Consider the following 27,494-nt stretch of genomic DNA (forward strand, 5'->3'; position numbering starts at 1 on the left):
TCTATTTTCGAAACTCTGATTTGAACATATGCATTTCAGCACGCATATAACTGATAAACGCTTTGCAGATATGTACAATTTACCTCAAATATTCCCGTAACAGTATTGAATCCTTATATAATGATCCATGTTTTACTAAAAGACAAGACGATACATACTGCTTTATAATCACGATCCTAAATGCACACGTTTCCTGCATACATATCTCATACTTTATATAACATGCAAAATCCAGTTTTATAACGAGTTCAATGCAATTATATTTGCGTCAATGGCCATATGTTGATGCAAATTTGTTTTTTGATTTAACTTGCCCGTCAGTTGAGAACCACTTGCTATGCGAAATGAAATGTCCATATGAACCGATATCTGGAAATCAGTTTGTGATACTAATACACGAAGCACAATTATAAAACATGTGTGTCTTCTATATTTGACTCTTCAACCTGTTAATTTATTTGATTAGTATTTTCACGTTCATACATTCGGTTAATTCTTGATAGTATGTTAAAAGAGGGCTAACATACAAAAAAATCTTATTAATTCGACGAACTTACCTCATTTATGTTAATATACAATCCTTAAAATATCATAAATATGAAAATTTGGGCAAAAAACCAACAACAAAAAAACTCAACATCAAACAAACTATACTTGTAATGAAGACCCATTAAACATCTAGTAGAGCTTTTGGAAAATGAAATTAGACAACACATAATCAATGGTGTTCTGCACAAAATAAACGTTTCATGTATTTATTACATTTAGTTGGTTGTAAATTTTGATATTTCGCTGCAATTTAGTCATATAAAGACGGTCACATAACCTAATCAACCTTGTCCTTAATTATGGTATATTCATTGAATAATATTTGGTGGGAGAATGGTCACAGAAGAATTTCATGACAAATAATACTAAAATTATACTAATTTATCGAAAGATTTTAACAGCGTGTCTATTTTAATTCAGTGGTCCTATTAAATGTATCTTCTTTATACCGTTTGTACCACATATTTAAATAAAGCAATGGACATTTGTTGATAAAGTTTAAAGTTAGAAATTCAAATCAACCATTTATCAGTTTTAGCACATAGAGATAACAAAAATTATATCCAGAGCATATTGAAAATCAAACAATAGTTTACCATCTGTTATTGGAACCAAGCCATCCTGGATCAAAATGCTTACACACATTACAGTTTGACCATTCCGTTTATAAATTAGAAAATATAATTACACTGTCAGCCAGGAATTTGTAACGACATTGTGAAAACCAGTTTGAGACAATTATAGTAAGGGTAACACAAGTTTAAATCAATTGTCTCTTTTAGTTCATTATTAACCATGATCATATTATTTATTAATTTGCGTTTAAGAAAGCCACTATTGACACACCTTTTCACAATTATAATAGTATTGATTTTCGCACATGACTTGATAATTACATTTTTCAGATTGGTCTTATTGTCCTGATTGGGCCGCTGCTTACACTAGGGATGGCACCTCTGACAGAAGGATCACTGATTAACGGTAATTTAAAGAACTTGAATATATGAGTCGTGTTCTGAGAAAACTGGCCGTAATTCATGTGCGTAAAGGGTCGTCCCAGATTAGCATGTGCAGTCTGCACAGGCTATTCAGGGACGACTTTTCCCGCTAAAACTTGATTTTCGGTAAGGAGGGATTTCATTGAAACTGAAAATACCATAAAAGCGGAAAGTGTCGTCCCTGATTAGCCTGTGCGAACTGCACAGGCAAATTTGGGACGGCACTTTACGCACATGCATTTAGTCCAGTTTTCTCAGAACACGACACATATGTGTACCCGTATGCATCATATAACAATATTCAATTGTAAAATCATGTAATAATATAGAGTTTACTGATATAGAATTATATCAACAGTCAAAACCGACCTTATGGTCACTTAAATCGAGATTATACGATTTTTATATGTGTTAAAGTGCAATATATTTATAAAACTATGTTACAATAACACAAAATAGGCAAGAAAAAATATACATTGGAGACGAATTTTATAAAATGAAGCAACGACAAATTAGCGCCCCGAGGCGATTGTGACGAAGATATTTCGTACATATTTTCCTGCAATTACCGAAGCATTCGTCTTTTTATTAGGATAGGAGTTAATGTTCGTGTGTCGTATGAACATATGTTGTTGCAGGAAATTAAAATGATCCGTAAAACTAAATTAAGATTCACATCGTACATGCATGATATACATGCTGGCGAATTCGACTGTACAGACATTTCGGTTTCAGAATTAAATATCTGGCTTATTTCGCATTTTTCAACACATGTTCTTCTTGACTTTATTTTAATGTATATTGACATATATGCATAATAAGTTTTTAACACATTTTATATAAAGTCAATATATAAATATTTGACAAAACCGTTTAATCTCGCTTTAAGAATAACGGTTAGTTGCATAAAACGCTCAGTCCGGATTCACTGACCGTTCAAAATCATTCTATATTACACTTGAGAATAACGGTCAATTGTCCATTACGGTCAACTGTCAGTATATATCAATCCGAAAGTCATGTTTGAACAGAAATCAACGGTCACGCGTTAGTCGTTTCGAGTCGCGACAATTAAGAACACACACGAAACAGATGCACGTATCAATAAAAATATGCATGCGAAGCAATTCCCAGATGGATTCATAACGACTAAGCATGAGCGCGTGAACAAAATCAATAGATCTTAATCGCTGATTAACAGCTGTCGATTGTTGTTATCACAAGGACATTTAAGAAAATACTCTTCATACAGCATATATATACAAGGGATACAACTGTAATATTTCCTGCACAACACCATGGTCAGAACAAAAGCAAAATAATCTCTTCCAAAAGCGATAATTGCACCAAATAAACTATAAAACAGTTTATGATGGAAGTTTGATAAACAACTGTAAAATTTTCGCACTTGGACACAGGTATGCACAACCACTCTGACATATTTTGTTCCATATTTCAATAATACTGAGAAGTTGAGAAAATATTATATTGTTTTATAATCCAGAGACAATTTATGAATCAGTAGACAACTTGTATGATGTCATGTGACTGCATATGTGTAACAACACCTTAAATATTAAATTGTTTAAATTATCTTCAATCTTCATATGTGTGCAATTTTTTTTTAAGTTATGTAACATGGGACGTGATTGGCTAGCTGCTTACTGCAGTGAAGAATTAACCAATCAAATCTCATGTTTGAAATACATGTAATGAATGTATTATCCAAAATGAAAGTAAACTATTGTTATTGTAAAATTGGGGCGGTTTAATACAAATTCCGAGCAAAAAATCACATTTAATTGTAATTATGTTATATAAAACTATTTAAAGAAACTAGGCAATTAAAATGCACCTTCAAAAGAGGTTAATTTTTATGGAATATGGGAACTACAATTAGAATTCTCAGTTTTCAGTTGTGCACACCTGGTTCAAAGTAAGGATTGTTTTAGTTGTTGTTTTTTTAATGTAAGGTTTTGTTTTAATTTAATGAATGATCGTTGTTTATTGCCAAGTTTATTATTTTCTGACAGATAAATATCCTTGCGGTTGGTATACTGTTTATTTTGGGTAATTAATGCTTTTGGAAGCGATTTTCTTAGCTTAGTTGTATCCGTTGTATACTGTTATAGTATGTATTTTTTAGCTCCACTGGCCAGAGGCCAGCGGGGCTTATGTCATGGTCCTGTGTCCGTCGTGCGTGCGTCCGCGCGTCCGTGCGTTAACTTTTTCTTTTAACATCTCTTCTCCTAAACTACAAGTCCAATTCTGATAAAACTTCTCACAAATGTTCCTGGGGTGAACCTCTTTCAAATTTGTTCAAATTATTCCCCTGGGGTCAAATTTGACCCCGCCCCGGGGGTCAATCAATTGAACATATGCTTATATAAAGCCTATTTTGTGTAAATTTAAAAATCTACTTGTCCATAACCATTGGGCCTAGTGCTACAACATTTGGTATGTAGTGACATCTTATAGTCCCCTATCAAATTTGTTCAAATTATGCCCCTGGGGTCAAATTTGACCCTGCCCCGGGGGTCACAAAAATGGACATATGCTTACATAAAGCCCATTTTGTGCAAACTTCAACAATCTACTTGTCCATAACTGTAGGGCCTAGGGCTACCAAAGTCGGTATGTAGTGACATCTAATAGTTCTCTACTTAGTTTGTTCAAATTTCGCCCCTGGGGTCAAATTTGACCCTGCCCCGGGGGTCACAAAAATGAACATAAGCTTAAATAAGGCCTATTTTGTGCAAACTTTAAAAATCTTCTTGTCCATAATCGTAGGGCATAGGGCTACAGAATTTGGTATGTAGTGACATCTAATAGTCCTCTACCAAATTTGTTCAAATTATGCCCCTGGGGCCAAATTTATATAAAAATGCTCACCTTCCAACTTTAAGCGCCCAGTGGGACGAGGGATAGAAAGAGAAAGTCACATGCTTGAGTACATTTTAACCCATGCGCATTGCACGCTTTTTTGGCATTTAAGACAGTGGAGCGACACAGGGCCATCATGGCCCTCTTGTCTTTAATATCCATGTGGTTGTTATAAGAAGGCTATAAAAAGATTAATGATCGTCTGTTATAATAAATAGATATATATATAAATTTATATATTTATATACATATATATAAAATATACATGAACATTGAGTTCAACTTGTATAACAAACTTAATACTTTTTAACAATAATTTGGCATCTTTTTCTTTGAATTAGAAATATACAGTTATATGGTACGTTCTGTTTATGACAGCGAATCCGTTTTTATATTTGTTCGGACGTGACGTGACAATTTTTACTTTAAAATGAATCCCAATGAATATGAACTCTTGGATTTACTTAATAAACGATATTCATGAGTAAACAACAATTATATCGTTGATAAAGTCATATATTCAGTTTAAAAATAGTTAAGAAGTTAAACCCATTTATAATACATTATTCTGTATTATTTAATAGAAATTATTTATGTTATGCTTAGGCCTAGTTATGCAATGAGCTTTTGTTTTGCACTTCGTGCAAATGACTGGGTGGGGTAATGATGTGGCAATACTACCAACTTACCAACCATCTAAAAAGTGGTGATCCGATAATAGCGGTCACTCGTCGACAACGGTCACTTTGGCCATTTCCATTGACTGACCGCTGTTCTCAGTTTCGACTGAAGAATTATTACTAACATTTAAGCGTTCTCCAGAACAAACCTGGTGTGCAGGTAGCAAAATAGTAATCATAATAGTACAATTGCCTTAACAAAACGACAAGGTAAGAGGACACATACGATACTTAATAAACCTGGATTTACCTTTTGGAATTGTCGATGCTTAAGATAAGGGTTAAAGAACTTGAGATAGACTTGCCAAAACATCATAAATACTTATCTGAGAATAAATAACAAAACAACACAATTATCACAAAAAGGAACTTTAACATGAAAAATAATCGATCCAATCATAATAATATTGCTTTAATGGTAAGTCCTTGGTACCATGCACATTTAACGTAACAATGTTGTTTTTTCTTGTCAGAATATGGTATTGCTATGGTCATACATCATCATGTTTAATCACTTTTAAATCACTTACTAGTAAATGATGAAACCGTCTTTAAACATTTGTTTGTAAACTGGTCAATCGAAACCGAAATACATTTGAAAGATATATTTCCGCTCAATAATCCGATTAAATTCAGTCCAAATACCATTTTTGGAAAAAAATAAACATTCCAACTTATAAAACTTATAGCTTATATATCGAATAAAGAAAAACAAACGCAATCAATTTCTAAAAGATGTTCAATCATTCTTAAATTAATTGTCCTTTAAACGTATAATCAATGCTTATGTGCGCGATACCATTGTAATAACCTATATTCTATGAGAACGTTTTATTGTTTTTAGATATGGTCTCGACTTAAATATTAAGTAAATGGTTGATGCAGTTGATTCATAATTTTCAGTGACTTAATGGGTGTAATACATAAATCTTATACAGCGTGTTTTGTACCTGTCTTTTTTTCTGACTTTCCTTCGTCTCTAGATTCAATCAGTTATGTTCATAGCTGTTTTCCTTTTTATTCGGTGTGAATGTTCAGTTAAACATAAACTGCACCTGAAAGCCATGATGATCATGATAGATCCTTCATGAGCAGTAACAATATGCCACAGGCACTTGTTTGTTTTTGTGGCTGAATGCAAATGCACGTTCATGTTTACAGTAAAGAAATGCAGCTATAACTTTTATGAATACGTCCATAGTCTATAGTAGACATTATTTAACATATCATTTAAAAAAAAGCACCAAAATGAGACTGTACACTATCACTTCCATATTGAAATATATCCTTTAGGATTATCACGCATACAATGTTTCATAAATTACATAATAGGCAATGTTATAACAATATGCATAGCTGTATATTCGAATTTCGTTAATTATATAACCACCTGAATATTTATTAGGAATATTTTATTTTAAAAAAAGCATTGACATTAAAAAAAATTTCAGCTAAAGCGAGGGATGGAAAGTTGCGTCGCCATAAGCCTGAGGGACCTGAGCAGGGAGCTGACTTAAACGTAAACATGATACACTTTTATTTTTTGATTTTAATTAAGTCATTACCCAACAAGAGCACAGTTCTGCAAAAAAATAATATAATATGTTTTTATATTTTAATCGAAAAGCATGATTTTGAAATACTTTGAGGTCGCCGTGGCCTAATGGATATGGTGTCCGCCTGGCGGCCGGGTGGTCACGGGTTAGATCTACTTTCGGGAGGCGTTCTTTAGATCTTCCTCAAAGACACCAGGTGCTGGTACTAGTCCCAGGAAACGGACTCGAGAGCGTTCCAATAAGCCTGAGGACTTTCGATGCAATCGAGCTAAAATATATCGGTTTAAACAAAATACTTTGCAGTATACTGTCGTAACCGTTTCAGTTTTAGAATGTTGATTCTTGTATATATGTTTTTGAGCTTATGTTACCGTCGATGGTCATACAAACTATGTTTGATTATGGTATAGCAAAATAATGATTTTATTCAAAAGAGACAAAACTATTTAATCGTAAGGGTGTTATTATTTTAAGCATCTTTTGGACTACTATGGATAATCATAGTAATATTTTCCGTTTGTATATAGACGTCCGTAATGTTATTTTTCTCTAGAGAAAACACTATAGTTATTGTTTTGGAATCTGAGACAAAATGAAATTATGTCAATTTCCTTGTTTTCGCAGATTAATTTCTACTTATTTCACGTCAATATTGAGAGTTATATACAATCTAAACTGATGGATTTTAATGATTGAATTTAAACATCCGTGGTGCCTTAAGAGAAAACGCTGGCTTACACGGAAAACACCCCTGACTTTTTGTTTGGACACTGATTGTGTAAACGCAAAGTACAGAGAGTAACGTAGTTGCAAAACGTTTCGGCTATCGAACCCTGGTTTAAATGACCTTAGTAGTTAATCTTTTTAAAACATACACACAGCAACTAATGTAAGAATAAGTAGTACAAGAACATAAAGGAAATATATTTATTTTATTAAACGCAAATGATTCTCGTTTGTACAGCAGAAAATGCATTCATATGCAAAGGTCATGTACAGCTGTTGGAAATCCCTACAAATCTATGCGACCAATACATACGAGTAGCCATAACGTAAACTTGGTAGTTTAAAATGTCATTAAAATAAACACATTTGATTAATATAACCATTATAAGATGAATTATTTATTTTACATACGAATTTGATATTAATGTTCATCTTAAAAACAGTGCACATAAAATGCTTAAATTAAAATCATATAATCGCTATAATATTGATTCGACACAGAAATGTTGTTGCCGGCTTTGATTTATGTATATCATTCCTGTTCAATTTAAGGAGTCCATATTTCTGGACGTGGAAATCGACGGCAAACTGCACGGTTCCAAGCGACTGATCAGGCAACACTTCGACCTTAACTTGAATGACACACAACCTTTAGGAAGGAAAGTGGCGGTATGCACTAATTCGCTCAATTGTTGCGAATTGATAGTTATATAAACGAGTACCATTCTTAATCTAAACTCAACGTTTTTTCCAGGATAACAATAACATTAACTGTATTGAATGCCATCCTGTTATTAACTGGTAAAGCGTTATAGCGTTATTTATTGTGGCTTTTTACGAAAACAAAACTGACCAGTTCTTTAATAATTTAGGGTTAGCATGTGATCTGTCTTATGAAATGATTAACGAGTTTTCAGTTCTGGTAAAGACCAGACAAAATAGTGATTTTGTGTATTTGTGATATGGTTTAAATACGGTTCTAATGAAATTAGGTCTTGAAAACGCGGATTTTCATTACTTATTGTAATTTAACCTAATGTAGTGTTCAACTAGATCCACGCTATGTAAAGGGTGTGTGTCGCATATGCAGTGCCGAGAAGTATGTGTGTTCGCTCACATTAATTGTCTGTTAGGAAATCCTGAATTCACGTATTATATGAACCAACGATGTAATGGCCATTCATTTATATTATTTGGGAACATTCTATTCACAGCACTCTGCTATCTACGTATCGGAGGAAAGAGACATCATCTACAGAGAAGATGTGGAACTGGACGGAACTACTAGCACAGTAAATATATATGAACTATGGTTGTTGAATGTTATTCTAAAAATCGATTTCTATAATTTCACTATTGCTGTAAGGAAGTAATTGTGAAAACTTCATAAACAGTGTATTTGTGTGTGTGTGTCAATCAACCAAATACGTTCCATTATAAAAAGGTATTTCTGATATGCTAGTTATATTAAATGAGATAACGACGTTTATAGTTTTTTCATTCAATATTTTATTTATAACATTTCAATAAAGCCAATAGCCCAATTAAGACACATTTTTATACATGCCATTGAGTCGTGTTCTGAGAAAACTGGGCTTAATGCATTTGCGTAAAGTGCCGTCCGCACAGGATAATCAGGGACGACACTTTCCGCGTTTATGGTATTTTTAGTTTCAATGAAGTCCCTCCTTACCGAAAATCAAGTTTTTAAAAGCGGAAAGTGGCGTCTCTGATTAGCCTGTGCGGACTGTACAGGCTAATCTGGGATGACACTTAACGCACATGAATTAAGCCCAGCTTTTTTAGAACGCGACTCAATTGATAACGACATTATGAAACCTATACACATATTTCTGACATCTCCTTAAATAATGAGTGAGCGAGATTGCTTAATATTATAAATACTTCGAACATAACTGATACCAATCAATCATTTACCCATTTATGCCTAGTGGACTCCCCCATCCTTCTAAATTGGATCAATTTATTTCCAAAATTAGGGATGTCAAGTATATTTATTTCTATATTTAGAAAATTTCTTACAGAAATTCTTTTAAGCAAACATCATGCGACGTCTCATCTGATTCTACGCTGTTTGCCAATGCCTCTTTTATAGACGCTAGGCATAAATGGGTTAGCAGCAGTTAATAATACGTATATTTACTCGGCGCACAAAACCATAGTGAGACGAAAACAAGAACTAACACAAAACAACTGAAAATATCGGAGACGCTGATTAATACAAATCCCATAGTGCATTGTTAACCTTTAAATTGATAACTATTGGAAAGCAATACATGGGATTTATAATGAACTTGTTACTTTTAAATAGCATAGCAAACAAATAACGCGTTTATTTCGCAATATAAGCATATGATAGATGGCAAACATGGAATAAAATATATATATACAATTCATTAAGACACGCATTGAATACCATTTTTGATTAGTTTAAGCACTTTATACTTTATATTTGCATAACGTATAAAATATATGTACATTAACAATTGATAAACATATAAAAACAAAAACAGCAATAAGTTACATATTTGAGCTAGTGAAAGTATTCGACAGCATAAACGACATGAATGGGTAAATATGTATGACATCACCTTCTCTGTTCATGCTTAAATCAATGCACAAAGGAGTGCATTAGTTATACTAAATGATACACCTTCTTAATTATGTTTATAGTACGGATTGGTACGTCGCGGCGATGTTCTCGACTATTTCAACGGCAGAGGAAAAGTGTTGGAACTTCCATCTGATAAGGAGGCAGTTACACTGCCACTATCAACACCAAATTCAGGTCATACTTTATGTTTTCTGCATATTATCTACGGCACAAAGTTGAATCATTACATTAATGAAAATATCAAATGCCCTCTGTAATGTTTAATGTGTTTTTTATATTAAAAACATTCATTTTCGATTAAATTATGACATGGTAGAACGCTGTCATTTCGATGTGTTACATTTTAGCTCACCTGCGCACGGACTGATAATGGCTAGCTTTTGCAGTGAATCACTACCCGGCTTCCGATTTTTAAATCATGCATAAGCCCCGTATTAAGGATGATTCGATACTCGGATATGTTCATTGTTTAAAAATTGTATTCTCGAACTAATGAAGCTGCCCGATAACCTTCATGGTTAATCTTAAGCCTCAGGTAGAGGTATTTAACAAATTTGTTTAAATTATACCGTATGACCAAAACTGAACATGCCCTGGATGGTGACATGATATATGTACACTTAAATACAAAACAATTACGCAAAAGTTGAGTGTTAAAACATCAAAACAAAGATGTTAAGATTTGATATCTTCATTGTACAGTAGTATTTTAACACATTTCTTCAAATCTTGATTTTGTGATCAATTTTACCCATCCCTGGCTATACTGATTTTTCAAATAAAATAATATGCTTTAAGCATAATCTTCTCTCATATTGCACGAATAACGTAAACATGGAAAAAATATGTGTCCTGTATTAGATTTTTTGCTATAAAGACGTTTAAGCAAATAGAAAAACATTTAAAACATATTCGATGTTCAAGCCGGAAGTCGTGATAAGTTGACATGACCTTTACAAAATTGCACATGGCATGCGCAAACATTAGGGTTTGCCCGTAGATTTTAGGGTTTCCAATGTCTTAAATATGGCATGCTTCATGTGTGTTTTCCACGAATAGTTAACCCTCTCTCACCCTTGAGCGCATACTGAAGTATTTATATTTCTGAAAAAAAAACGAACATAAAAACATATACCTTGCTATATATCACAAATAGAACACAGGTGCTCTTTCTTGTAAAATATATGTACGTATAAATATGGGTTACAACTTTATATTAATATTTCTTATTCAATACAATTCGACATTCACGTAATCGTATCTTCAATCAGGTTTCCCCATACTGACGGAGCTTCTTGGGACAAAAGGGCAACCACGCCAGCAACGAGCGATTCTGGATGACATCGAAAACGCAGTCGTGGTTAAAGTTGTTGTCTTTGTGGACACGGCCCTGGTCAATAAGTAAGCACATATTTTTAGATTATTTATAATGGTCAATTATAAATCGAGACTTGCGTTTATATTTTTGTGGTAGTGGTACACTGATGTACTTTTTTGTATTAATGTGAATGCGTGAACAAATAAAATGGCAAACATAAAGGTTAACAAAGCTTTGGTCTTTTACTAGTCATTTGTTAACAGAAACTAGAATGCGGCTCATTATCTTAAGTTTGTTAATCTTCATATGGAATACTTTTTGATACAAACTATCTCAAATTATACTGAGTAGAAAACACGAAAGCGCAATCGTGATTTCAATGTGTATATATTGCAAGAACTTGAATGTCGGAAACAAATATGTCGTGACAACAAACGGCTTAACATCTTTGTTTTGCGTTTTCATCGTCAACTCTCCCCTCGCAATTGATATCCTCTCCCAATACATTTCAAACTGTAATATAGGGCCGAAACATAACATGCAAAAACAACTACAATTTAAACAAACGAGCAACAAGCGCCAATCATTTATAGGGTTTGATTTTGCAATAATGTAAAGTGCTTTGGAAGAAGTAAACATTGCGAAGGACTAACCTCTTTAATAATTACGCGTCTGTTATACTATTTGCTTTTGAGGCACATAGTGCTCTATTAATGATGTATATTTGTGGAGAGAATGTCATTCATAAGCTGCATTTGTAATAAAATCATTTACAAGATAGGTTTATGAGTCCTTAAAAGTCCATATCTTAGGTACATCCATATATTATTTGATTTTACAAAATAATTATTTATGTAGGTTTCTACCTCTGAACAACAACAAAATGGACAAGACTCGAACTGATATTTTAAAGTTCTTCACACTGGCGGCGAACGAGGTAAATACTTTTAACGATTTGTCTAGAGCATTATCTTCTAAAATTAATCCGTGGCCATGGTGTTAAGTTTGCATTTTGAATTCACGATAAATAAAACATTTAACCTATGATGATATGTCTACAATTTATCACGGTACATTTGTTGACCACGCGTCGTATGTCACGTATGCTCTTTGATAGTATTGTAATTGGAATAAGCCATGCACCATGAATGGGCACGATAATTCGTAAGTGTATGTTTTATGTTCCAGCTTACCATAATGTATCAGACGTTGAAGCAGTATAATAATCTGTTGTACAGAGGCGCAACGGCTTTGCCTCAGAACATAGCTGTACAGATTGTGAACGTAGTGTTTCCACCTGGGGTATATCTATTATTTCAATATCACATGTACTCTTTGCCGTTCTCAATTTATAACAATATGTGTGCAGAAATAAGTGTCGGTAAATTAAACATCACAATGAATGGTTTTCTTACGCATGTTATCAATCAAATATTTAGACAAATATGCAACACAATGTGATATTTGACGCATTTACTTAACAAGAAATTATAATAAATATTATATTAATTATTTATCCTGAAAATGACAATTAAGATATATATATGTATGAATTACAGCAATCATATAATATATTATATAATTGCAATTAATGCTAACTTCATTGGGATAAAATGCTATGCAATCAGATACTGTTATATACACAGATTTAACATTTTTCGAAAGTACGTTTTCAATTAATCATTTGCCAAAAGAATGCCCAATAATACATATATTTGTAGGATTAGGTTACTTAACTCTACAGTTATTTCGAAACGATGGTCGATGGGCCGTGATAAAAAAGTTTTCAAAGATTCTTCTTAATCTTTCAATATTTTTGAAATCCGTTGATTGGATTCCAAGAACCAATGTTTCAAAGTATATTACTAAATTGCTTCTTAAGACGAAACAATGTTGGTTTCGGGGACTGTCTAGTGTATTTGTTAGGTTTCGTTTTATTTGGCGATCGGTTCCTTGCTACTTGTAAGGCACCGCATTATCATTATAAGGGCTCTCTTGCTTGCGCAGCTGAGGTTTCCCTCTGTGTACATACACGAATAAATAAAATAAATGCAATTGCGATACATGATCTTAATCGACTCTTTCGTTTTATACAAATAGCAATTTTTGAAAAGTATTTAAAATCTGCTTAACAATACGCAGTTACAGCTTCCATCAATCTTTGAATATTTGAAGTAGTATGCTAAAGAATAACTTGCGAAATATTAATAATTAAATTAATAGTGTTGCAAAACAAAAAAAGTTATTTTTTAAACTATAAAACTGAATAGTGTAGGCATCTGGTTTTCATGCATGAATAAGGTATCACAACACTCAGAAATATTTATGTGATGCGTTTTGGATAAACACACACCTCAAGAAACATTAAACCAACTAAAATTTATAAGTAGCATAGAAATACAATCATATTTGAAAATACAAACAAATGCAACATAAATTATGCTAGTTCAGCAAACATAAATTATGCTAGTTCACTGTAAAAATGGCATGCAAGCAAAGTATTGACGAATCGCGATTTTATCAAAATACTCACGTTTCAATAACGATGTTGTACAATATTGCGTCATAAAACTTACAAAAGTAATGTACGTTAAGAAAACGAAGACCACACAAGATGTCCATGCTAAGCCTTTTGACTTTGCGTTTTCAATTTTTTTAATTTATTGCGGTTACTCCCTATTATTTCGAACTCTTGGTTTCATGAAATTGCAATAAACGTTTGTAATGCCTATTTGAACACCCCACGTTCTTGCTTCAGGACACGGATTACAGCTTTGTGACTTATAACCTCAACCAAGGGGTCTTGCATTCGGCAGTGCTTTATTCGTTCGTACCGTTCCTACGAACGTACATATCACCTGTACCATATGACCACGCGACATTTGTTACCGGGTAATATATATTAGTTAGAAGGCTTTGAAAATCATTTATAATTTGATGGTCTTTTTATTAAATCTAACATTTAAGACACAGTTTTCTAGAAATTTACATATCTATACATCAACCGCCTTTGAAATAAACCAATTAACCATTTTGCAAAATTGAAAGTGAAAATCTTGGCAGTTCGGGAATGCCATATGGAAAGTTACTCAATAATGCATTATTTTCTTTATATAATGCGACGTTATTAATTATAATCTTACACATATGTAACTAGTGACAATACGTTATATATTAGAACGAAAACTCGTATAAAAATAATAGAAGCAATATATTATATGGTTTAATTATAATAATTTAAATTGCATTTAACTTTACAAAGTTAACATAAGACAAATATCAATTATAAACTTGAAATTATTTAAGTAACAAAACTGCAAGCGAATGAATATAATATATTTCTCCAAATTAAGTTATTTTATGTCTTCGGTTTTGTTTTATAAATTAAATATTGAATGCCTGCATGTTTTACAGTTTTGACCTGCGATATAACGGAAGAGCAGTTAACGGTAAGACTTGTTCTTCATGTATTAAAATAGCGACGTTTGTTAACACATACCTTAAGAGCATTATGCATTCGTATACATGTCAAAATTAGAGACCTTCAAGCGCCCACACTATGGAAATATGTCAAAGAATTTATTTTACCAAATATGATTGTTACTTAGGTGTTGAACAACAGTACAAAAAAGTAATGTTGCATTAGTTCTATGTAATTGAACATGCGTTGTATATAGAAATGACATGTTCGCGACTTATCCGCATAATTTAAAGCTACTAATGAATTGCTTCATCGGGATGTATTTCGTTCAGTTGGTACAGCTACATATTTATTGTGTTGATAATGTTTTAACTAGCAATGATAACAATTAAGGATCTTTTGACAAAAGATTAAATATTGAAGTTGGAGTTATATGATCTACATGCAGTGAGTTATAACAACATAATAATTTGACCTGCAGGTGATGCGTTTCTTAAGGCCTCTATTCATTCATACAGGACCAGGTCAACTCAAAAAGGTGCTTTTGCTGTCCCCAGGGTCAAAGGTTTCGGGTCAAAGTCCTTTTGTTACACGGGATGCTCATTATGGAACAATTTACCCTCCAGTATTACACAGATTGACAGATTGCCTGTTTTTAAGTCATCTTTAAAAAATTATTTATTAGAAAATCTGTAATTTTTTATGTGTATTGTTTGTTTTTTCGGCTTAAGGAATCAGTTTTAGTCAGCAATTTTTATCAAAATTGATCCTATCTTTCAAAAATGTTATGCATTCTCCATTTTTTATTCTATGTATTTTAGGATGGTGTAATAAATGATGCTATCTGTGATATCTAATTTATTTCTTACACATTTTTTAATAGTGTATTTTTAGGATCTCATAATTAATAATGATATCTGTGATATCTTAAGTATCAAAATGGTCTGTGATATACATGCATAGTATTTAATATATTTATTTAAATTATGTTGGTCATTTTATTGATGTAATTTTGTTTAATATTTAAGTGCCACTCTATGTCATGCCACCAGCTCAAAGGACCACAATGGAAATATGGGTTTACCCATTTTTGTGTTATCCTTGGTGTTGGTATGTATGTAATGGTATATTTATTTTCATGTATGTTATATTTTATATTTTGTACATGTTGTAAATGCCCTTGTATGCATTCCTTGCCGAAATAAATCTATCTATCTATCTATCTATCTATCTAAGTCCATGTGTATACAGTGGGTCTTCGATAATGGATATCACAGTTCGGTTGCTGCGTTCAATGCCGATGCCATCGAAACAGTGGCTCAACTGCTTGGATATGGGTAAAGCAATTATTTATTTCAACAAACATTATATAGTAATGCGGTGTATGGTTAACATTTCACTTGACTGACACCAACGACGTTCTTTAAATTCATACAGCCCCCCACCCCGCATGGCGTGCTATGCATGAAGCATGTCATTTGTCCATTCATACAGCCGTCGTCACTTACTGGGTGAATCTCGCTCTCACATGTGCAGTTTGATTACCAAAATATGATTCATTCAAAAGGCATTTTGAAGGTTTAACATTTGGCAACATAACGACTTATTTTTTTTTCCCGCAATGTAGTTTATAGTCCCAACCTGTTCAAGTTTTATTCGTTTCAATTTAATCTTTAACATCAGGCCACGCTCGCTCACTTTTTCACAGATGAATGACCTTAATGTGTAGATGATCGTAAAGAACGGAGCTTGGCAGAACGTTTGTTTTTTGTTCTATTTTACATCTACATAAAATAGAAATAGTCCCAAACATATGAATTGTCATCTCCTGTGTAAATACTAATTTTATCTTTCTCAACATTTCACAGTTAAAACTTTGTTTTTTTTACAACCTTTTACAATTGAAAACAATGTGTCTGCGACTAATTTTCCCTAAATAAATTCCCATTGTCTATAAACCAACAGTACACTATTTTTTGCAATCGATAGTGTCCTTAACACCAATTCAGTGATTTAATATATTTAAAGCACCGAGTTGTCATTGAGTAGTCAATGAATCCTTTGGCGCAATTTAATAAGGTCAACGCACACATCGCATGTATACAAAGAACACTTGTGTACATCAACACAAATACGTAAACGTGTATTTATTTACATGTATATTGGCTGAACCATGTCATTATGTAAACCGATAAGTTTATGTAGGCTTAATTACGTTGTGATCGTACCAACGTTAACGTGTTACTATTTAATGCAAATGCGTTTTAATGTCGTTGTTATGCTATAATTGAGACGTTACATGGTAATACAAGTGACAAATGTACATGCTTATCGAAGTTTGCATTGAATTGTACGAAGTTAAGTTATATTGTACTAACACGTAAATGTGAAATAGTCTGGACCAATTACGAGGTCTGGACGCTCTTGAACCGCTGTAAAACACACATGCTATACTTTACCTTGACTGTTGCAAGTGGTTGACCCCAATTTAATAAATTGTTAATAGTGTTTAGGTTAGTGTATTCGTTAGTGTGCACATGTATGACATGTATTCATTTGCTTGAATATAAGGGCCTGGCAGTACTGATTCGAAAGCTAGCCTGCATGTACGTCTGGACTGTCTGTGTTTTTATGTAGATTTGGCATGGGAATTGATGGTTGGTGGAATTCATGTCAACGCAAGTTCATCATGAGTAGCGTCTGGCCGGAGGAATCTTCGAGCACCTTTCCCGACCGCAGAACATTTTCGCAGTGTTCGTCCGACGAACTAGAATCATTCACTTATAGGTTCGTAGGCAATGCTTACTTATTTCATTTTCTATGCATGCATAAACAGTAACAGCATAAGCTCGTTAAGCTCGAATAAAGCAGCCGAATACAGGACTTTTTTTTAAAGAATACACTCGTGGACTCGCCAATATCCCAATTGTAGCTGCTAGTTTTTTGTATACATTGTATGACATGTCAAATACATTTAAACTAAAGAAAATACAATCACATTCTTGTAAACTATCTGTATTGAAGTTGTAATATAGATCGTAGTTTGCAACGATGTATAACTGGATTTTCACTATGTTATAAAAATGACCGACCTTTTTCGTCATATGAGGTATTTAAACAAACATTGTGAATTTCAATATGAATCGACTAATGGCCAAAACTTAATATAATACAAAATATTCAACTGATATGAACAAAACACAATTGTATGTTTTCTAGTTTTGCTCATTTTAACGTATATTTCCATATATTAATTAGTAACTGGTTGTCTACCTTTTATTGTATTCTTCAATATAACACAGCCTAAGAACCAATTTCCGTTTCAAATTTTAATTCAGTATATATCCAGAGGAATTCCGACCAACCTGTCTGTTGCCCCCGACCGCTTCCTTTATCATGGACTTCTGCAAGGGTCTTTCCGGTAAAATCCTGACATTAAACGAGCAATGCCAACTTTTCTTTGGCGCATCTAGCTCACGATGTACTCTTCCGGTAATTTCAGTTCGTTACTACTAGCTTCAATATGATTGGATGTGTTTCATTACTTTTTCACGTTTTAGCCTTAGACGTCAATGCTATTTTGTAAATACGAACTAAACGGAACAGTATAATAAGGCCGTCATTTATTTTGAAGTCGTTACTTTACCATATGGTTCATTGATTATTTGTATAAATATATTGTAAATATTGATATTATAATTTTGATTATTTTAGTAATATACTTTACATCTCGATATATTAATATTTAGATAAAGATTCACCGAATACAGAAAGTGACAATAAAGGCTCACACCACAATAAGAATTGCTTAGGACACTGCATATGTTGATATGCGTTAACGTCTGAATTACGTCTTATTTAAGAATGTTCAAGATTCCGTCACCGAAGCCCATCTTGCAAAGGGATACGTTGTCGATTGCCACAACGAATTCCAACAACCGTTCTACTGCACAGTCCCGAATAGTGCCCATTGTGATCCCATACCTGACGTTTCTATGGGAACCAAATGCGTCATCGATGGAGTTAGGAATCCAAATAACGTATGCATTTATGTTGTATATTAATATTGTCATAATATGCGTATACTAATTTTATATTAATGTTAATTTGATATTAATATAAATTCAATTACGAGTATTGTGTGCGGAAGATAAATTGTTAAGACGCTATACAAAGTTTGTTTTACGAAAGCATTTGCTTAATAGCTTAATTCATACATATATACATACACGAACAAATCCATTTGCATACCATAAAGGCGCATTTTGTATTAAACAAAAACTTAATCACAATAAAACGGTTGCAACGATTCCTTCAACGGTGCGCATGCGCTCTGGTTTTATTAATAATACAAGATTAATTTGAGAGAGAGAGAGAGAGAGAGAGAGAGAGAGATAGAGAGAGGAGAGAGAGAGAGATGAGAGAGAGAGAGATAGAAGATCTAGAGAGCATGAGAGAGATAGAGAGAGATCTTCGCTCTAGCGTCGCGCTAGCGCGCAGCTCTCTCGTCGTCTAGCGTCTCTACTTCTTACTCCTTCTGCCTCTCTCGCGACTCTCTCTAGCTCGCTCCAAAGAGAGAGTGTATTATAAATTATTGTTAAATACATCTTCGAACATAAATTTAGCTATGGAATGCCTTCATGACATAAGCTAAACCAAGTGTCTAATTGTTAGTTTTCACACAATGAGTTTTACCTTTCATTCTGTTAAAAATAAATATTTTCTTTAAATGCCATTTTCACGAATAACCAATGCTCAGATATATCAGTGTTGTTACGACAACGTGTTATACGATTGGTATACTAATTGTTGTAATATTTGATGTTTGATTAACCTTTAACCGACTGAAACAACACATATTATGCAAGGAACATCGTAAACGATGATCCCAGATAGTATGAAGAGAGATGTATGGTACATATTGACATCCAATCTAAAAGGCATTGATACAAATATTAAATACAAGAGAGGGCGACTGTACACCTGTATATCCATTTCGTTAGCACTCTTGAGTTTTATTAACAATACATGTATTGTGATCGAGAGACTACCCTTGTATTTTCCTGTTATATATGTTCATGATATGATGTTTTTAACATGTATTAAATATTACACGTAAGACAACAAACATTATATAATTTATTAATAAAGAATAATAATTCACAAATGTTATAATGTGTCACGAACATCAAAACGAATATATTTATTGTTTTTAATGTATTTGTGGTTTATCACCCATATATTTATATTTATATTTCCTATTTCTTATTTATTAGATTTGCAACCAGGGTTTCTGCGAACGAAAACCTCTCTGCGACGACGAAAGCAGCAGCAGCAATGACTAAACTTAATGCGACGACGATAGCAGCGGACGATCATGATCCCGATACTGATGCTTCCAAAAACATTTATTACAACTTGAAGATCCTCTCAAAATAACGAAATTCATATTAATAATAAAAACACTGTATTTTTTTAAAGATAAACTGTCTGTATGCCCATATGGATGAATTATTTTCGAATATTATTCCTATGGTGTACTTTTTTGAAGCTGCTATTTGTCAACATTAAATGTTTAAGATATTATTAGACTTGTATAGTTGTTTAAACGACTCACATAGATAATTAAAATTTATTGACATTTTAATATTAATTAAATTGATAAAACCATAAAAATATATCACGCTTAAATCATCAAAACAACAAATGAAATTAAACAATTTGTTAGTATCAAAGTAAATGGAAGCGCTGTTTAAACGTTATTTAACTCTGTTTTTATTATTGTCCAAATGAAATATTCGTATTCGAAACCATTGATAAGACAATACGTCAACCCTGCTCTCGACAATGTTTCGAGCGTTTACAGATTTAATGTAATAAATTAAGGATCAGTGTGCCCAGAAATATAAGCGTATGTTCGGAGTTTGTGATTCGAATACGTTTGAAACATTCAAACATGTGTGTGAAATCAACCATTCAAATTAAAGGTGTGTGGCACAACCTACGCTTTGAAGCCTTTGCTGTTACACAAATCCAAAACATAACATGCGCTGTGGAGGCCTTATCGTCGCTGTCGTTCTCAAACCTCGTAGCTACAAAATGCCAACTTTTCAGGAGAGAGAAAAGACCGTCTCATTTTTTTGTAACGATGTTTTATAAATTGAAATTCTGTAAAAATACCAAACAAATGAAGCTGCAAAATACGGTATAAGCCGTAGACGCGTAAGTCATACGGATAAGTCATACTGACAGTCAGACATGGTAGCTACGATATTTTGTCACCAGTTTTGTCATTTTTATGAGGTACGACAATTCGTCCTGATAGGACACCTCGTAGTTGCAAATAAAAAAAAATATAAAGACGTTTTTGTCAAATTTGTCCAAACGAAACGACGTACCTATAGGTGAAATGGCGTCGCTACGACTTTTCGCCGGGAAAAAAGCCAACAATCATTCTACAACATTTCGTCACGTGGCTTTTTCAAGGGCTCTGATTGGCATAGAGCTACGAGATATAGCACAAAACACGCGCCAGACTTAATATATTCGGAAAAGACGAAAAAAAAAATTGAAAATTTTGGAGCTTCGAGGTTTGAGAACGACAGCGACGTTATGCTGTTTAAAAACTGCCGAAAAATATTTAGTTGTACTTAAACACATGATTTAAGATCACATAATCCATCAAAAATCCATTTTTTGGTGCGTTCAAAAGTATAAGATTCTAAACACTTGAGAATATTTATTTGTAAAAGACATATTAATGTAGACATATTCATAAATCCCGCTTCTTGTCGAATATTCAAATATGTGTTACCATGTCTGCACATAACGAATACATTTGTACAATAACGTTAAGGCTGGCTCAAAACATTGACATTTATAAGCTTAAAAATTATATGGAGGTTTCTGAAGAAATAAGAAATAATCTGTCAAACAACAATACCAGATATGATCATCAGATCAACAAAAATAAAAATCAATGTAATAGGTGTATATAGAGAAAAACAGGTTACTACCTGATCGTTTTGTAATATATCAGGCGAGGCTTAGAATAAAATAACGGCGAGGCTTGCCGAGCCTGATATATTACAAAACGATCAGGCAGTAACCTGTTTTTCTGTTTATCATACCACTGACACCACTCACCCCGTTTCTCAAGAATTAATGAAAAATAATCGCTACGCCATGGAGCCGCTGCATTCGTTTATCGCGTATGAATCTTTCTAAAAATAGCATTGTTCCTCAACACAAAAAGTAGCGCCATTTAATGTGCTTTAATAACGCTGTTTCTTTCTCTTTCTTCTTTAATTCTGCAACAAAACTTTAAGCAGCAATACTTTATTACACAAAATGAAAGCATATTTTATACATTTTAAAGGCAAAACTTGATAACCGTTGTAACATGTCAAGGCCAGTGCAGTCGCTCACGTCTTCGCAGTGTGTCAACACGTGTAAAGAATTGAATGATGTTTTTATTAGAATTTGGAATATATACTGCGCGTTTGGTTTACTGTGGTGGTTGTTCGTAGATATTGAGGTTCTGCACGTTAAGTTCAGCTCCAAAAATCATGTCATTTATTGGATTTTGGCCAGGAAACTGTGCTTGTGAAACTGCCGGGTGGGTGGGGAGAGAATAGTTCATTTCGGAAGTGTTGACAACAACAACAACAACAACAAAGGTTTATTGTGATATGCAGGCCGCCGGCCCCTGACACAGTTATAGAACATAATTATATATATATATATATATATATATATATATATATATATATATATATATATATATATATATATATATATATATATATATATATATATACAAAAGCATGTGTGCACATAACATCATCAAGCATGAAATGGTATAGGTTTAACATATTGAAAAAGGTAGTAAAGGATAAGTAGCTACCCTACAACGTAAGTAACTCCTAACGTCTTACAAATGCAAGGTAAATATACGATGCTAGATCCTTAATATAAGTTTCATTTCGACTTGACATTAATATATGCAATTTCATTACATTGGGATTTAAAAGAAATTTTCGCGGAATAAATCGTGCCCTTAAATCCTTAAACATTGGACAGATAAAAACAAAATGATATTCCGTTTCAACTTGTTTTGAGTTACAAACTTTACAAATTCTTTCATGTATTGGAATATTAGAATACCGGCCCTTTTCTATTTCAAGTTCATGGTAACCTGATCTAAATTGTGAATGACAATGCCTGTATTGTCTTATACATAGAATGTCAAGGTACCTTTCATGACTGTACGATGACTTTATATGTTTATACACACTCAGTTTTGGTGAATGGTTAATAGTTTCTCTCCATGATTGGATGTATTGGTCTCTGAGCCGTATCGTAAATTCGTTTAAAAAAGTGCTTAAGTGTGGTACATGACCGTTGTTCCATACGTATCCAAATCCATTTTCATGCAATCAACGTTTAATTTCTGTTGCCCATTTCACAGCTAGATGGACCTTAGTATCAACCAAATAATCGTAACATTTTCGTACATATCTGGAGTCAGGCATTTTAAGTATTTTTAGCCAGAATTTTAAACACCTTATCTGCGCGTTAATAAATAACGGGTAACGACCACAATCGCCAAGTGTGACAGAATTTGGTGTTTTTTCATTTAAGCATGCATATCTTTTACAAGCATAACGTTGTATTTGTTCTATACAATCTCTGGTTTTGTAACCCCACAATTCACACCCGTATAGTAAAATTGGCACAACTTTTGAGTCAAACAGTTTAAAGAAAATTGAATTTTGCAGTTGGCCATAATTGGAAATAGATGATAGAATACTGTTTATTGCCCGTTTACCTTTAATACAATTTGCTTCAGCCATATGAGTGAGCGACAAGGACGAAGAAAGCGATACACCGACATACGTGAATGTCTGTTCCACGGGCAACAAATTACCGTTATAGTACCATTTCTCATTTCTTGCTAGGCGACCGCCGTTCTTAAAAACTACATCTTTAGTTTTACTGGTATTTACATCTAAATAAAAATCGGTACAAAAATCATAAAGTAGGTTCAGTTGTCTTTGTAGGCCAACTACTGTGTCGGCCAGAAGTGCGACGTCGTCAGCGAGCATAAGGCTGAAAATTTCAATATCACACGGTTTAAGCTGAATTCCACGTGTGCCTTTAATTTTTAGGTACGTTATTGGTTCGTGTATGAAAAAATGTATACAATTTCGGCGAAGCCAAACAGCCCTGTTTTAAGCCTATATTACTCTCAAATTGCTTCGTTAATCCAGTGCTAGTGCGAACGCGCGCTTTCACGGATTTATACATCCCTTTTAGCACTTTTAGTAAGTTACCGTTTACATTAGACTGAATCAAGACTTCCCATAACTTGTCTCTGGCCACAGAATGAAACGCGGCTTTAAAGTCAATACAAGCTACATAGAGTTTCCGGTGCTTCTGCGATAAGGTTTTATAAATCAAAGTCTGAAGCACAAAGGCGTTGTCGGTAGTTGAATAACCCTCCCTAAAGCCCGCTTGCGACTCGTCTATTTTTGAGTAAACATTTGCGAAAACGGTCAAACGTCTATTTATTTTGTTAGTAAATATTTTGCCAAATATATCTAGTAGTGAAATTCCTCTATAATTAGAAGGCGAATTGATATCAACTTTTTGTAGATTGGGATTATAATGGCGGAGCACCAGCAATCTGGGAATACGCATGTGGAAAATATTCGATTAAAAAGCGCTAACATTACTGGCATAATGGTTTCGTGCGCCTGGATGAAAAACTGAGGGGGTATTCCATCTGGCCCGGCGCTTTTTGACGCATTTAGGCTTTTTACGCTATTTAATATTTCTTCTCCCGTTATTTCATCATTGAATATAGCGTCTTCGATTTCGCTTAGCTCGTCATTGGGAATATTAACAAGAATATCCACGCTATCTAAGTTCGCGCTAAACAAGGATTCAAAGTGTTCGTACCAATCACTTTCGGAAATATTCGCGGTGTCCATGGCGTTTTGTCTTCCGGTTAAGAATTTCATTTTTTTTCCAAAATGATCTCGGACAATTAACACTTTTAACCAGGTCATCGAGTTTTTTGTTATAAAATTGATATTTAGTTTGATCACAAACATCTTTAAAGCGACGTTTTGAATCTATTAACAAGTTGAAATCGACATCTGATCCAGTAACGCGAAAGTTTCTAAGAGCTTTAAGCTTATCCGACTTGACAGAAGTGCATGAAACGGAGTTGCAGTAGAACATGTTGCAAAAAGTTTTGAACATGTTTTTTGTGTTTGTTCGGAAATTTCACTGTAATTGGTTATTAACTGTACGTTTTTGTGTTCTGTTATTTGCATGATTTCGGTGGGTGCGATATTGGAATCCCTTAGTTTTTGAACAAGGTGTTTTCTAGCAGAATGATTACTTATGTTGTTTGTTTTTTTCAAAACCGGCCTCGATTGCCATAGTTTTCAACATCTTGGTATTTTTTTTTCACCAAGATTTTGCCGTGATTAAACAGTGATTAAAAATACATTTTCCTTGTTTTTTTTTATAGATTTTTCTGCTTTGCTTTCAGGCAGTCACGTGTGAGGGAAAATCTGGACCACTGCTCCGGAAGATAGAGTATGGGTACTTTGCTCTTTGAAGTCTCCGCCAATGCTTCCCACGATGCTACGCAATGTGACAGGCTCGTATTCATCATTATCATTCTTGCGAATGGAGAGCAGATATGTGGCAAGATATTCATCTAGATGGTCGACTGATAAACTGTGGATTGCCTTCGTTTCGCCTTTCTTGGCAAGATATTTTTGAAATCAACTGACATATGCCAGTGTTTTCCGGATAGTGTTTTTGTTATCTTCGGCTTCAATTAATTTTTGTACATCTTCGGTTGTTATTTCTATGGCGTCTGATATGTTTTCACTGTTCTCAGTTTTTGATTTTGTTTGTTTTAGTAAGGGATTCTAAATAACGTTTATTTAAATTGAAATTTGCATTCGTGATTTCATCAAATGGTTCATTAAACACACTCGGATTTATTCCAAACTGATTGGCAAAGTCTTCCTCAGACATAACAACTTCCTCCATTAAACCGTCCCAAACAATGTCAAACTTTCCTCCATCCACAAAGTCTGACATGGTAATGTTTATTTATTATATTTATATATGTTTCGTATGTTTAAGTCCTTATTTTCAAAAGAAATTAGCTTTTAACGAGCCTTATCAAACACAATTCATGTGGCGAAATTGGCAAACTGTAGAAGACGACAAATGTAACCTAAATAATAATTTGTGATTTAAAATTATTTCATTATTTAATGCATATTACATTGGGTTTTATTGTTAAGTGTGTTACTATTTTATTTTTTTACTATTTTTACTGTTTTTTTATTGTTTGTTTTATTTGTTTGGTCTGTTTATATTAAGTGCTGAACTTTTGACAAAACCTTTGACCTTTGATGTTTGCATATGAAGGCGTGTCAAAAAAAGTAGTCCGTTTGTTAAATGACGTCATCAGCATGTACTTATTCATTCTTAATATTTGTAAAATACCTTGTTTCTGTTTTTGTTGTTGTTTGTGGATTAAATGAAATACATATTGGTATCAAATTGTTTGTTTTGATAAATCTGATTCAGTTTTACAATAAAACAAAACATTGTACTTAAGTCTTAGTAGCCTCCACACATGACTGATATATGAACTTCCTGTTGACCGTGATATGAAAAAAGATATCAGGCAACAGGATATCAAGCAGATATAAAATGTGGTTGTATGATAATTTCTCCTTTCAGTGCGTTATTTGTATGGACCAGTGATTTCTTTCACACAATAAAAGTAAATGGAAAATTAACACATCAAACGAAGTCAAATACAATTTGGCTGTTACTCATAAAATTAATAAGAACACTTAACAATGCAATTCTCTTACTTCTCCTTAATTAACATCTTTTTCAATAAATAAGAGAAAAAACATGTACGATTAACGCATTACACATATTGTAAAAATACAATTTTCTCCCAAAATGCAACAATTAGCTGTAGATGCCAATGTCCAAATATTTCTCTTGTTATTATCGGATTGAATGTCCTTCATCATGCGATCATTGGGCAAAAAGAGTAGTATATTTTTACCCAAAATCCTGCAATTTTACATAACATTAAAACAAGCAGTTTAAGATTAAAATCATGAGTGTCTGTTAAGTATAGATAGAGTTATTGGCAAGTGAATTATCCAAATAATAGAACATTTCGGAAGATAACCCACCATATGTTCAAATTTAATCTTTAAGTTCTACATCAGCAAAAGCCTTCAAGATATTTCTTTCCAGAATGCATGCTAGGCACTCATACTTTTTAAGTAAACCCATTTTCTTTAAGACATACTAAAGGAACATAAGTGGGCAACTATATTCAAAATGTTAGTTTAAAACGTATTAATGTTTGCATTGTAATGGCTTTTACATACAGTAAATGGTCTTACCGAAAGTAGAATGTTCTGGGTTTCTTTGCTTCGGCATCGCATTGTTAATCTCAAATGAAATTGAAACTGTCCGACGGAACTGCCTATCGGTTGGTCAAGAAGTTGAAACAAAAGAAGAAAGCATAAAAGGGACACACATTCCCACAAGATACGTGGCACACTTGTGCTGTTGATAAAACAAGCATGCTTTGCAATTGGTTAAAATCAATATTTGTTTAAGATCGCGTGTAAACATTATAAAGACAGTGCAATAAAAAG

At 33.4% G+C, this 27,494-nt stretch overlaps 2 protein-coding genes across 2 annotated transcripts; both read left to right on the top strand.

The window, feature by feature from the left end:
- The first annotated feature begins 1,471 nt into the window (after positions 1-1,471).
- Positions 1,472-14,241, top strand: LOC127855960 (uncharacterized). The gene is made up of 9 exons (XM_052391898.1): positions 1,472-1,530; positions 6,562-6,629; positions 7,945-8,061; positions 8,607-8,684; positions 10,087-10,201; positions 11,299-11,428; positions 12,204-12,282; positions 12,534-12,647; positions 14,104-14,241. The coding sequence occupies exons 1-9, from the start codon at positions 1,497-1,499 to the stop codon at positions 14,239-14,241; spliced, it is 873 nt and encodes a 290-aa protein (XP_052247858.1). The 5' UTR covers positions 1,472-1,496.
- A 1,786-nt stretch (positions 14,242-16,027) lies between these two features.
- LOC127856646 (uncharacterized) lies at positions 16,028-20,333 on the top strand. The gene is made up of 5 exons (XM_052392960.1): positions 16,028-16,103; positions 17,404-17,553; positions 18,105-18,258; positions 18,630-18,806; positions 20,043-20,333. The coding sequence occupies exons 2-5, from the start codon at positions 17,411-17,413 to the stop codon at positions 20,109-20,111; spliced, it is 543 nt and encodes a 180-aa protein (XP_052248920.1). The 5' UTR covers positions 16,028-16,103; positions 17,404-17,410; the 3' UTR covers positions 20,112-20,333.
- The last annotated feature ends 7,161 nt before the right edge of the window (positions 20,334-27,494 follow it).

This window comes from Dreissena polymorpha, chromosome 13, assembly GCF_020536995.1.
Source record: "Dreissena polymorpha isolate Duluth1 chromosome 13, UMN_Dpol_1.0, whole genome shotgun sequence".
Taxonomy (NCBI): Eukaryota; Metazoa; Mollusca; class Bivalvia; order Myida; family Dreissenidae; genus Dreissena; species Dreissena polymorpha.